General features: G+C 43.3%; 1 protein-coding gene across 1 annotated transcript; it reads right to left on the bottom strand.

Moving 5' to 3' along the window:
- Positions 1 to 550: 550 nt before the first annotated feature.
- On the bottom strand, positions 551 to 13648 carry LOC141082420 (uncharacterized). Its single transcript, XM_073566361.1, has 5 exons — positions 13496 to 13648; positions 12610 to 12733; positions 12429 to 12526; positions 12140 to 12230; positions 551 to 3936 (listed from the first exon to the last, which is right to left on the bottom strand). Exons 1-5 carry the CDS (start codon positions 13646 to 13648, stop codon positions 2660 to 2662), a joined length of 1743 nt encoding a protein of 580 aa, XP_073422462.1. The 3' UTR covers positions 551 to 2659.
- Positions 13649 to 13691: the final 43 nt, after the last annotated feature.

Genomic DNA, 13691 nt, shown 5'->3' on the forward strand with positions numbered 1-13691 from the left:
ACATTTGACATTTGCCTGAATTTTTATATCTACACATGGTTTACACAAATTATATTTTCTTGTGGTAACTCTATACTATTTACCATTAGAAGCTGTGTATTTCTGTAATTATTTGTATGTATACATGATTGATTACCACTTCTGGCTCTGTAAAAACAATCCCCTTTAACCCCTTTCTGACATCGGGTGTAAATGTACTTCCTCCCTTTGGTGTGGGCTCCGGCGGTGAGATCACATCTTTTCCGGCACATGTCAGCTGTTTTGAACATCTGCCATTTTCCCCTAACAGCCTCTGACAGCGGCATTTAATGTGCACTTCCAGCAAGCACCGGAAATCCTGCCCATCGGTGACCCCGTCACATGATCATAGGTCACCTATGGGTTGGCATGATAACCAGTGATCTCCAGCAGACCTCTATGCTTGTCACTGCCGGATTGCTATGAGCGCCGCCCACTAGCCAAAACCACAAACCAAGGATCATCCTGCCGAACTCCACCTCTCCTTTTAACATGGGCAAAACGCTACTCAGACAACACAGGGTGACGGTAAAACAGTGTGGGCAATGCTTTATTGTACTACAGAACAGGCAGATAACACATAGAACAGTCCCAGCACAGGACCCAAGATGGGGCACATTACAGAGTCTCAGCCTTCCGCTGACCTGCTGGGATAATAGCTTCTGTGACTTCAGATCTTCCAGGGTCGCTACCCCAGCTGTGGCACACACACAGAGAGGAGGTAACGACAAGTGTAGGAAGATGACAGTCCATACAAGACCAGTTGATCCGAGGATCACAACCTGGCTTCATCTTCCAGGGTCGAATACTCCACCGCACACATAGAGGAGGTATGACAAGCATAGGAAGATGACAGTCCATTGAGTCCATACAAGGTACAAGGCCAGTTGATCCAAAGATCACAATTTGGCTTCTGCAAACGTATCCATGGTTCAGTGATGGTCAATGGAGCAGATCTGTATTCTTCCAACCGAGGCTGAAAACCCCTAGGTTGTTTCCTGTAGAATGATAGATCCGTGTCCCTTGTGATGATGTTGTGGCTGCTGTCCTGTCTCTTGTCCTTTGGATGTATAGATGTCTTGGCAGAATCTCTCTGGCTGTTTCTCTCTCAGTCTCTTTATACAGAGGCATGTAACCCATTTTTAGACTTAACAAGTGTCCCTCATTCAGTATTTACACAAAGGGTAAGAATGGAGATGAGATTATTATAGCATTACTTGATTAAATTATTTAAACTATTTGCATAGCTTTTCCCGCTCTGTTTTAGAAGTCAACAAACTGGCACCATAACACAATGTATAATTAGCATATCAGCAAACATCACTAGTGATAAAGGATAAGCGCACAATAAAAGTCAATATTACCGGCTTACACAAACAAAAGTCTGTTTTCTTGACCAACTAGAAATCAAAACATAAATTTAAAGCCACAATACAAGTAACATTCCATTATTCTTCATTTGCTAAAAAATAGTTGTCTGGTTATTTAAGATACAATGCTGTATGTCTTCATAATACCAAAAGTAAAAATAAAATGTTTAAAAAATATAAAAAACAATATAAAAGTTCAAATCACCCCCTTTTCAAAATAAAACAATAAAAAAATCAAACATACACATATTTGTTATAGCCGCGTTCAGAATCGCCCGATCTATCAGTATAAAAAAGAATTAACCCGATCGCCAAATGGCGTAACGAGAAAAAAGGTCAAAACACCAGAATCACTTTTCTTGGTCACCGCAACATTGCATTAAAATGCAATAAAGGATGGCCAAAAGATCGTATCTGCACCAAAATGGTCTCCATTAAAATCGTCAGCTCGGCACACAAAAAATAAGCCCTCACCCAACCCGAGATCATGAAAAATGGAGACGCGACATGTATCGGAAAATGGTGCAATTCTTTTATACTTAACCTAATAAAGAGGAGTTATTTTTACTGATACAGCGGGTATGGAAAGTATTCAGACCCCTTTACATTTTTCACTCTTTGTTTCATTGCAGCCATTTGGTAAATTCAAATTCATACTATCTATTCCTGACACTGGAGTGGCTTATAAAATTCCGAAGTATATAGTTTGAAGTTTGGAATCTGCCAATATGTGGCTAGTTTTCTGTTTCGGATAACATGATACATGATTTTAGTTTTTTTTTTTTGTTTAGTCTCGTTTGAATATAGGTCAATATTAAATAGTCTCTTGATGAGTCGTCTTTGGTGAGGACGATGAAACCTGTAGAAATGAGAGGCTTGGAGAGTGAGTGTGTATACGTCACCTCACCCTATATACTGAGATGTGGGGTACATGTTTTTTCTATTAGTCACTTTCCAACTAACCTTCAGGGGGTGAATTATGGGTATAGTTTTACATTTGGAATTAATAAAGTTTACTTTTTATTATTTTGTAAGCAAACATGAGGAATGACAAGAGACAACCCATTTGAGGAGGTGCAATTTTGGTTAAAACTATTCCAACATTATGAACATAAAAAAGGCTTCTCCCCTATGTGACATCTCTGATGTTTATTAACAGTTGATTTCCAGGTAAAATATTTCCCACATTAAGAAAATGAAACTGGCTTCTCCTCTGTGTGACTGCTCTGATGTCTAACAAGAAGCGCTTTCTGGTTAAAACATTTCCCACATTAACAGGAAAAAGGCTTCTCTCCTGTGTGGGTTCTTTGATGGCTATCAAGACTTATTTTCCATTTAAAACATTTCCCACATTCTGAACATGAATATGGCTTTTCTGCTGTGTGGATTCTCTGGTGCCTAACACAACTTGATTTATTGTTAAAACATTTCCCACATTCTGAACAGGAAAAAGGCTTCTCCCCTGTGTGGATTCTCTGGTGCTTAACACAATCTGATTTACTGTTAAAACATTTCCCACATTCTGAACAGGAAAAAGGCTTCTCTCCTGTGTGAATTCTCTGGTGGGCAAAAAAATGTGCTTTCTGTGCAAAATATTTCCCACATTCTGAACAAGAAAAGGGTTTCTCCCCTGTGTGAATTCTTTGATGGGTAACAAAATGTGATTTATGTGCAAAACATTTCCCACATTCTGAACATGAAAAAGGCTTCTCCCCTGTGTGAGTTCTCTGGTGCATAGCACAATCTGATTTATTCCTAAAACATTTCCCACATTCTGAACATGAAAAAGGCTTCTCCCCTGTGTGAGTTCTCTGGTGTGTAACAAATTGTGATTTACGTGCAAAACATTTCCCACATTCTAAACATGAAAAAGGCTTCTCCCCTGTGTGAGTTCTCTGGTGTGTAACAAATTGTGATTTACGTGCAAAACATTTCCCACATTCTGAACATGAAAAAGGCTTCTCCCCTGTGTGGATTCTCTGGTGATTAACACAATCGGATTTATTGTTAAAACATTTCCCACATTCTGAACAGGAAAAAGGCTTCTCCCCTGTGTGAGTTCTCTGGTGGATAACAAAATTTGATTTGTGTTCAAAACATTTCCCACATTCTGAACAGGAAAAGGAAAAGGGCATCTCCCCTGTGTGAGTTCTCTGGTGTCTATCAAGAACCGATTTCTGATTAAAACATTTCCCACATTCTGAACAGGAAAAAGGCTTCTCCCCTGTGTGAGTTCTCTGGTGAGTAATAAAATGTGATTTCCATGTAAAACATTTCCCACATTCTGAACATGAAAATGACTTCTTTGCTTTTGGAGCAGTTTGTTTTTTAATGCCTCTTTTGTGACTTTGATTTTCCTTAGTAATCGGTAATGAATCAGAAGATGGGACGTGTTTCATAGGATCAGATGACAGATCTTTGCTTTGAATGGATGATGGTATATCTGGAGTAATAGCATTCACTTTAGTTGTATCTTGTAGGATCTCAAGATCATCAGATTTAAAAATTGAAGATGTCAGCTGTCCCTCTGATCTCCTGGTACAGTCATCTGCTAAGATAAATCAATTATTTTTTAATAAAATATCCTTGAGTTTTATATTTTTGAACACTTCTACTTAAACTGTCCATAAAAATGGCAAGCTATGTAAAGGCTTTAATTATTTACCAAGTCAATGACAGTTCACAGTCTAATAGAAAACCTTGTTGGATGAACCAGTAGTGTGCGGTGTTCAACTGTTTGTTCATTCTGCCTAACAAATATCAAATATAAAGAAACCAATCAATGTTATGTAGGCGAAAATAATACCAATTCTCATCTCACAAAAACAAGTCCCCACTCAGGGCCATCATCTGTCAATGGAAGAACAGAGGTTCCCACACTATTAGTGGCTCAAAGGCTGCTGAAAAGCAACAAGGTTTCCATAAACCAATAAAGCAAAATCCGCTCTCACTTCGGAGTCTTGCAGTGTGCGCAAACAACATTTAGGATCCCTGTATTTAGCAATATTATAGTGAGAAGAACCCACTTAATTTTTGGTGTGTGTCTCCTGGAGCACAATCTGGGCACTATGTGCTGGGTAATAAAATGGCAAATGTGTAATTTTCACTCTCCAACATCCACTGCGTGTTAATTTCCAGAAAGTGGCTGTGGAGTCAAAATATTCACTCCTCCTAAGGATTATAACCCTCAGTGAATTAATTTATAAAATGGAATCACTTTATGGGGATTTCGACTATTCTGGTTTTCTGGCATTTAGTTATATTTGGGCTTCTGCATATGGTGTGTCCAATCTCATCTGGGATCTGTTCCTGCTGTCCAGCTGGAGTAATCTGCTCCCTACTTCAGCCAATTGGAAAGTAGCACACCCTACTAAAGCGCAAAGCACATGGCCGGAATCTGCCAGATACAGCGCTGTTCTCCTCTGGTTCAGTCCTCTGTGCTCAGCTTGCGGCTTGTGTATTTGTTTCCTGCTGTGACCGTGGCCCCTTTACTGACTACTCTTGTGTCTTCTGATTCTGTATTGTGTCCTTCTGGTTCTGACCCAGCTACCTGACTATGCTTCTCGCCATCTAACACCACAGAATAGCAGGTAACACCATGGGCCAAGCCTAGGGGTCCCTGTGTAAGTCCAGATTCCATGTGAGGTTGTTAAAGGGCGATGAGCAAGGCAATCCTTGGGATATGGAGAGCAGAGAAGATAGAGCCAAGCATGCTCTCGGTGGACATCTTTTGAGCTGCCAGTTGACCACGAACAGTGCTCCCAATACATTGTGTCTGCAAACTATTCCAGCTAGATCTGCATTCAAATAGCTAAATGGCGCTCCTTCCCTTCTGAACACTGCCATGTGCCCAGACAGTAGTGTACAACCGTATGTAGGGTATAGTGCGAAGCTGGAAAATAATTTGTAAGATCCATTTGTTTTCTATTATCCTTTGTGAAGAATTCCAAACTTACCACCACATAAAGTGACACACGTCAGATATTAATAATGGGGCCTGATTAGGAACTACTGAAATGATCAAACTCCACAGTCTCCATCAGTAATAAATGAGCAGCTAGTGGTGAAACCTCTCTGGGGTAATTAGAGTATGGGTCTCTGAGACTTCACAATCTATACTATCGTAAGCTCCAATATTTTCTGTCAGATGAGTTTCAAAAAGAAATATTGGTCATTAAAAGAGAACTGTGTATAAGGCCGGTTTCACACGTCCTGATATTTCCGGTACCGGAGATGTCCATGTGTGTAATACTCGTGGCACACGCGTGACAACTATGTCAGCATCATTCTCCCCTGCTCTGCCGGCAGAGAGAATGATGAGAGTTATATTAACGTGAGAATGATGATAGTAGGTGCGGGCGTTTGGGACTATTACTCCCATCAGCCTACACCTGCTGCTGCCAAGAACAGTGACAGCAGGAGCGGATGATTGGAGTATTCCTCACCCACTGCCTGCGTTATAACTAAAAAAATGAATGAAAAAAACGGTGTGGGTTCCCCTGTATTTTCTATAACCAGTCTGGCAAAACTCACAAGTGAGGGCTGCAACCCAAGAATAGAGGGGTCCTTACACTGTTTTTTTAATTATATAAAGAAATAATTTAAAAACATGGCATGGAGTCCCCCCATTTCTGACAACCAGCCTTGCTAAAGCTGACAGTTGGGGGCTGGTATTCTCAGGCTTGTAAAGGGCCATGGATATTGACCCCCCAGCCTAAAAACAGCAGCCCACAGCTGCCTAGAAAAGGCACATCTATTAGATGCGCCAATTCTGGTGCTTTGCCCGGCTCTTCCCACTTGCCCTGTGTTTTGTTTTATTTCTAATAAAAGACTTTATTCTGGCTGCATCTTTATTTATCATATAACTATAGGATTAGTTATGGATAGGTGTCTTACTTTGATACCTGGTGATGAAATCTTTATTTGTAGCTTTCCGTTAATGAGATTCTCGTGCTCTGGGGTGGGGCTGTGGGTGGGGCTGTGGGCGGGGCTTTATGAGGTGTGCTGATTACATATTCATCTGTATTGGCTTATGACAGGTCGCTGATCCCTCACTGACCTGCCCCCCATTATTACATAATACATTTAATAGTGTGGATATTATTGGTGATAATGCCTATAATATTGTGGCTGTTGTGAGGCTTAGAAAAAAAATTACATCCAGTAAAATGTCACCAGTGGCCCCTGTCCAGTAGCCTGTATCTCTTACTTATAGATGCTACTGTGCAGGCGCCGCCATCACCGGTGACATTTTGCTGGATGTAATTTTTTTTCTAAGCCTCACAACAGCCACAATATTATAGGCAGTATCAACAATAATATCAATGCTATTATATGCATTATGTAATAATGGGGGCAGGTCAGTGAGGGATCAGCGACCTGTCATAAGCCAATACAGATGAATATGTAATCAGACCACATAAAGCCCCGCCCACAGCCCCGCCCCAGAGCACGAGAATCTCATTAACTGAAAACTACAAATAAAGATTAAACAACAACCACAAGACGGATTTCATCACCAGGTATCAATGTAATCAGTATAACGGCGCTGACCTGACAGTGTCTTTAGGTTACTGAGCACAATCCTGCTGACAGGGGCACTTTAAATTTAGATCTTATGCATTTGGAAGAGGCAATGGAGAGATTTTTTGAAGACTATCAGGGAGTTACAGACTCACATTAGGCAGGAAGGCCGATCCCACCACAATCAAACTATCATACAGAATGAACAGGTTAAAAAAAAAAGACAGAATAAAAAAATATGTTACATCCCCAACAACAACATATGTACGAGGGGAGAACACTAAACTGGAGCTGCCCTCATTTATAAAAAAAGAAAAGAAGCCAGCGCTGCTTAAGGTTAGAACGCATAACATAAAGTGCATATGCACATAATATCTAACTGTATTCAAAATGAGATATTTGAATACAGAAATGCTCAGGTACGGATTGCACTTAAAGTGGTCTTGCTTTTAATGTATCTAGGAGGCCGTAATGGCACAGTGTTTATTAAAAATGTAGAGTAGGACCCCCCACATGAGATTGCCTTGGCGTGGCGGGGTGGCTCAATTGAATTGATCAATTTTTTTGCCAAATATCTCATTTTGAATACAGTTAGATATTATGTGCATATGCACTTTATGTTATGCGTTCTAACCTTAAGCAGCGCTGGCTTCTTTTCTTTTTTTATATGTTGGTATATGGCTGACCACCACTTTTGCCGTGCGCGCTGGGTTATGTTCGCCATTTTTTCTGTGTTGACTGTGATGGATCTAGGCTGCTGTGCACACACACAGCAGCCCCGCCCTGCCCCAAGCCTTATTTAATTGTGCACCTGTGTCTGAACCTGCATTGCCCTTCATCTATGTTTGCTGGTCGGGCAATGTGTGGAGGGTAAACCTGATATGTCTGCATTCAGACCTGGTTGGCCTTCATCTGCACTTGCTTTTTCTGGCTTCATGGGAGCGATCCAGAAATGCTCAGGTACGGATTGCACTTAAAGTGGTCTTGCTTTTAATGTATCTAGGAGGCCATAATGGCACAGTGTTTATTAAAAATGTAGAGTAGGACCCCCCACATGAGATTGCCTTGGCGTGGCGGGGTGGCTCAATTGAATTGATCAATTTTTTTGCCAAATATCTCATTTTGAATACAGTTAGATATTATGTGCATATGCACTTTATGTTATGCGTTCTAACCTTAAGCAGCGCTGGCTTCTTTTCTTTTTTTATATGTTGGTATGTGGCTGACCACCACTTTTGCCGTGCGCGCTGGGTTATGTTCGCCATTTTTTCTGTGTTCACTGTGATGGATCTAGGCTGCTGTGCACACACACAGCAGCCCCGCCCTTCCCCAAGCTTTATTTAATTGTGCACCTGTGTCTGAACCTGCATTGCCCTTCATCTATGTTTGCTGGTCGGGCAATGTGTGGAGGGTAAACCTGATATGTCTGCATTCAGACCTGGTTGGCCTTCATCTGCACTTGCTTTTTCTGGCTTCATGGGAGCGATCCAGAAATGCTCAGGTACGGATTGCACTTAAAGTGGTCTTGCTTTTAATGTATCTAGGAGGCCGTAATGGCACAGTGTTTATTAAAAACGTAGAGTAGGACCCCCCACATGAGATTGCATTGGCGTGGCGGGGTGGCTCAATTGAATTGATCAATTTTTTTGCCAAATATCTCATTTTGAATACAGTTAGATATTATGTGCATATGCACTTTATGTTATGCGTTCTAACCTTAAGCAGCGCTGGCTTCTTTTCTTTTTTTATATGTTGGTATGTGGCTGACCACCACTTTTGCCGTGCGCGCTGGGGTATGTTCGCCATTTTTTCTGTGTTCACTGTGATGGATCTAGGCTGCTGTGCACACACACAGCAGCCCCGCCCTGCCCCAAGCTTTATTTAATTGTGCACCTGTGTCTGAACCTGCATTGCCCTTCATCTATGTTTGCTGGTCGGGCAATGTGTGGAGGGTAAACCTGATATGTCTGCATTCAGACCTGGTTGGCCTTCATCTGCACTTGCTTTTTCTGGCTTCATGGGAGCGATCCAGAAATGCTCAGGTACGGATTGCACTTAAAGTGGTCTTGCTTTTAAAGTATCTAGGAGGCCGTAATGGCACAGTGTTTATTAAAAACGTAGAGTAGGACCCCCCACATGAGATTGCCTTGGCGTGGCAGGGTGGCTCAATTGAATTGATCAATTTTTTTGCCAAATATCTCATTTTGAATACAGTTAGATATTATGTGCATATGCACTTTATGTTATGCGTTCTAACCTTAAGCAGCGCTGGCTTCTTTTCTTTTTTTATATGTTGGTATGTGGCTGACCACCACTTTTGCCGTGCGCGCTGGGTTATGTTCGCCATTTTTTCTGTGTTCACTGTGATGGATCTAGGCTGCTGTGCACACACACAGCAGCCCCGCCCTGCCCCAAGCTTTATTTAATTGTGCACCTGTGTCTGAACCTGCATTGCCCTTCATCTATGTTTGCTGGTCGGGCAATGTGTGGAGGCTAAACCTGATATGTCTGCATTCAGACCTGATTGGCCTTCATCTGCACTTGCTTTTTCTGGCTTCATGGGAGCGATCCAGAAATGCTCAGGTACGGATTGCACTTAAAGTGGTCTTGCTTTTAATGTATCTAGGAGGCTGTAATGGCACAGTGTTTATTAAAAACGTAGAGTAGGACCCCCCACATGAGATTGCCTTGGCGGGGCGGAGTGGCTCAATTGAATTGATCAATTTTTTTTGCCAAACATCTCATTTTGAATACAGTTAGATATTATGTGCATATGCACTTTATGTTATGCGTTCCAACCTTAAGCAGTGCTGGCTTCTTTTCTTTTTTTATATGTTGGTATGTGGCTGCACTCATTTATGGTGGACCATTGGAGCCACTATGAGTCCTGACCGGAAAAGTAGAGAAAGTATTAGCGCCCCCATTTCAGGAGAGATTGTGCAGTAATGTGAAATCCTTAGGCTGGAAAAGATAATGGAATTCATGACGTTTAGTAAATCTATGAAACCAGGGCTGGAGCCAACACATCTCCTACAGGTGTGGATAAATGTATATTACAGCCATCAGTCACGCACAGCTTAGAAATATATCATGGCACAGGTGTAATGTTTGTCCTGTAGTTTATCACAATCCTCCTTGAAATTACTGTATTTTTTGGACCATAAGACGCACCTAGGTTTTAGAGGAAATTAGGCAAAAAAAATTGAACCAAAAAATGTGGTCAATTCTGTACTTATTATCCCCTATCCTGGTTTACATGGCCCCCTCATCCCCATTCTGATACACATGGCCCCCTCATCCCTATCCTAGTATGCATGGCCCCCTCATCCCTACCCTGGTATCCATGACCTCATCCCCATCCTGGTATGCATGGCCCCCTCATCCCTACCCTGGTATGCATGGCCCCCTCCTCCCCATTCTGATACACATGGTCTCCTCATCCCTATCCTGGTATGCATGGCCACCTCATCCTTAAACTGGTATGCATGGCCACCTCATCCTGGTATGCATGGCCCCCTCATCCCTATCTTGGTATGCATGGCCACATCATCCTTATCCTGGTATGCATGGCCCCATCCATACCCTTGTATGCAGGGTCCCCATCTCATCCTAGTATGGATGGTCCCATCCCTATCCTGGTATGCATGGTCCCATCCCTATCCTGGTATTCAGGGACCCCATCTCGTCCTGGTATTCAGGGCCCCCATCTCGTCCTGGTATGCAGGGCCCCATCTCGTCCTGGTATGCAGGGCCCCATCTCGTCCTGGTATGCAGGGCCCCATCTCGTCCTGGTATGCAGGGCCCCATTTCATCCTGGTATGCAGGGGCCCATCCTTATAAGTGGCCCCCACCCACATTCCTATCCTGGTATGCATAGCCCCAACAGAAAACAGAAAAAAAACCAAACCATTACACTTACCTACCCGGCGCTCCCTTGCAGCGTCCTGCTCCGGTGCCAGCAACTGCTTTATGCTTGTAAGCAGCGCTGAGAACAGTGAGTATTCACAAATATTCATTTCTCTTAAGTAGCGGCACACGTGACCGCCAGTAACAGCAGGAAGCCGGTGGCTGACACTGCGCGCTACTGAAGAGCAATGAATACTCAATGCCCTTTGCGTACATAGTCCTGGCAGCTGTGCTCTGCTTGTGAGCAGCACATGACGTCCCTGCCATGCGCTGCTTACAAGCATATAGCAGTTGCTGGCACTGGAGCAGGACACTGCAAGGGAGCGCGGGGTAGGTAAGTTCAATGGTTTGTTTTTTAATGTTTTCTGAAGGGGCCATGCATACCAGGATAGGAATGGGGATGGGAGTGTGGGCCAATTATAAGGATGGGGCCATGCATACCAGGACCGGGGTTGGAGGCTAATCATATCAAGATACTATTATTAAAGAGAAATGAATATTCATTGCCCTCCAAGCCCATGGGAGTGGAATGCAGTGAATATTCATTTCTCTTTAGCAGCAAGAACAGGAGTTAGCCGCAGCCATCGGCTCCAGCCTCGTGTGACCCGCTGCTCCGCCGATGCCATTCCCCCACCTCCCCACCACAGCCAGAGCCGGTACATCCGGACTATAAGACGCACCCCCCATTTTCCTCCATATTTTGGAAGGAAAAAAGTGTGTCTTATAGTCCGAAAAATATGGTAGTTTTAACACAAATTGAAAAGTCAGGATAAAGGGAAACTCTGCTGTTATTGGACAGAAATTCACACTTGGCCTCACTGCACATTTACTGCTGTCGATCATAAAAGGGAAGTTTAGCCAGAAAGACTGGACCTGGTCTTGTAGGGACCATGAGACATTCAGCAGCACAGAAGGGAGAGAAGATTCATCCGATAAGATTTCAGGGATCTAGGAAGCCAACATCATCATTACCCTCCGCTTTCTTACAGGCTCAGCATAATATTTTTCTTCAAGTGAGTTTCTAACCTGTCAGCACATTCTACGTACGCTGTCATTTGACTGTAGTTTACAGAACTGGGCAGGTAAAGGTCAGTGTCTCCTAATCCCAGGGGGTAGGTGGATCCTCCAAGTCGTATGGTCTATAGAAAAGGGCTTTCAATGCCCAAAGTCATTTGAACAGTTTTGGGTGGAGGAGAATGTTGTGGTCTAGAGGCAAAATGGTGATCATGGTAATACGGCCGGACTACACCACCGATAAAGCAGCCACAGCCGGTGACTGAGAGGAATCTGTGACTTCTCTGCATTCAGTGGTTACTACTCACCTGGGTAGTCATATGTGGGAATCTCCTCTTTACACCACTCATCACCCCTCACATATGTCTCTGTAGTATTAATATGGGTCAGATCTTCACCCTGAAACAAATATTGTAAAAGTCACCGACAGATGGAGAAGTCCCATCTATGATCAGCTCTAATCCTGCCATCTCCACCGCTCTCATTACACAAGTATAAAACATATAATACTGGTGGATAAAACAAGACTGAGCACAAGACCTTCACAGCCGTCTACACATCATAGGGGAGATCTCCTGACACCTTCTCTCCATCTACCTGATGATCCTGAGGAGCACTGGGATCTTCTTGTTTACAGTCCTGTGGAAGAAGAGGACGGGGACATCTCTCTGGTGTTGTCCTCTTACTGGATAGATCTGGAGGAAACACACACAGGGACTGAATTCATTCTCTACATACAGATAATTATAGGCCGTGTGTATTTAGTCCTGTCTATTACCTGGTGATGTGAGGGGCTGGGGAACCTCCATTATGACGTTCTTGTACAGATCTTTGTGTCCTTCTAAATACTCCCACTCCTCCATGGAGAAATAGACAGCGACATCCTGACACCTTATAGGAACCTGACACATACAATGATACCGTCATCCCCCCAATCCCTTCATAATGTTACTGTATAATGTCCCAGCATTCCCAGCAGTGTCACCTCTCCAGTCAGCAGCTCCATCATCTTGTAGATGAGTTCTAGGATCTTCTGGTCATTGATGTCCTCATGGATCAGGGGGTGAGGTGGAGGCCCCGTGATTGGGCTCAGGGGTCTTCCCCATCCCTCAGACACAGGGTCCTGACAGCGATCACTAGAGGTCTTCTTCACCACTGTGTAATCCTGGTTATGGAGAGACACATTAATAAATCTCACTACAGACATTTCCAGAGTCCTCACCTCTCCAGTTCTGTCCATCTGTTATTCCCATAGATAAGAATGATGTAATGTGACGTCATCAGAGTCTCTCACCTCTCCAGTGAGACGGAAGAGGATCTCTAGGGTGAGGTGTAATATCCTCTCCGCCATCTTGTGTCTGTCAATATCCATCCCTGATGGGTAAATGAGGAAAATTCTCTTTTGTAGAAGATCTTCACTGAGAGGATCCGATATTGTAGAGACCTGAATGAGAAGAAGATGATCCGATGTAACATCATAAGAATCCTGTGTAATAATACAATTACTGGAGATAATAAGCGAAACATAGGAGGAGATTTATTATTCTACAGGGTTTAGTTTTCTTTCCTGATATCTACTAATAAAACCTATTGTAACAACTCCTGGAGTGGACTCTCTGGGCCGTGATATCAACCCACCCTGGGTGAGATGACCTAGTGAGTACCACCCCGTATACAGGGAGCGTCAGGGGTAGACCCAGGGGGATGAAGTACCACGACTGCTGGTACCAGGTGGCCAGCTCAAAGAAGGCACGAGAGACCGTGTCTAGCAGGGTGAATACAGGGGCACGCTGGGTACAGGAGGGTGCAGAGCGCATACTCGGAAGCATGCAGGGTATAAGAGAGTGCAGAGCGCATACT

This window comes from Dendrobates tinctorius, unplaced genomic scaffold, assembly GCF_039654945.1.
Source record: "Dendrobates tinctorius isolate UK_male_01 unplaced genomic scaffold, ASM3965494v1 ptg000017l, whole genome shotgun sequence".
NCBI lineage: Eukaryota > Metazoa > Chordata > Amphibia > Anura > Dendrobatidae > Dendrobates > Dendrobates tinctorius.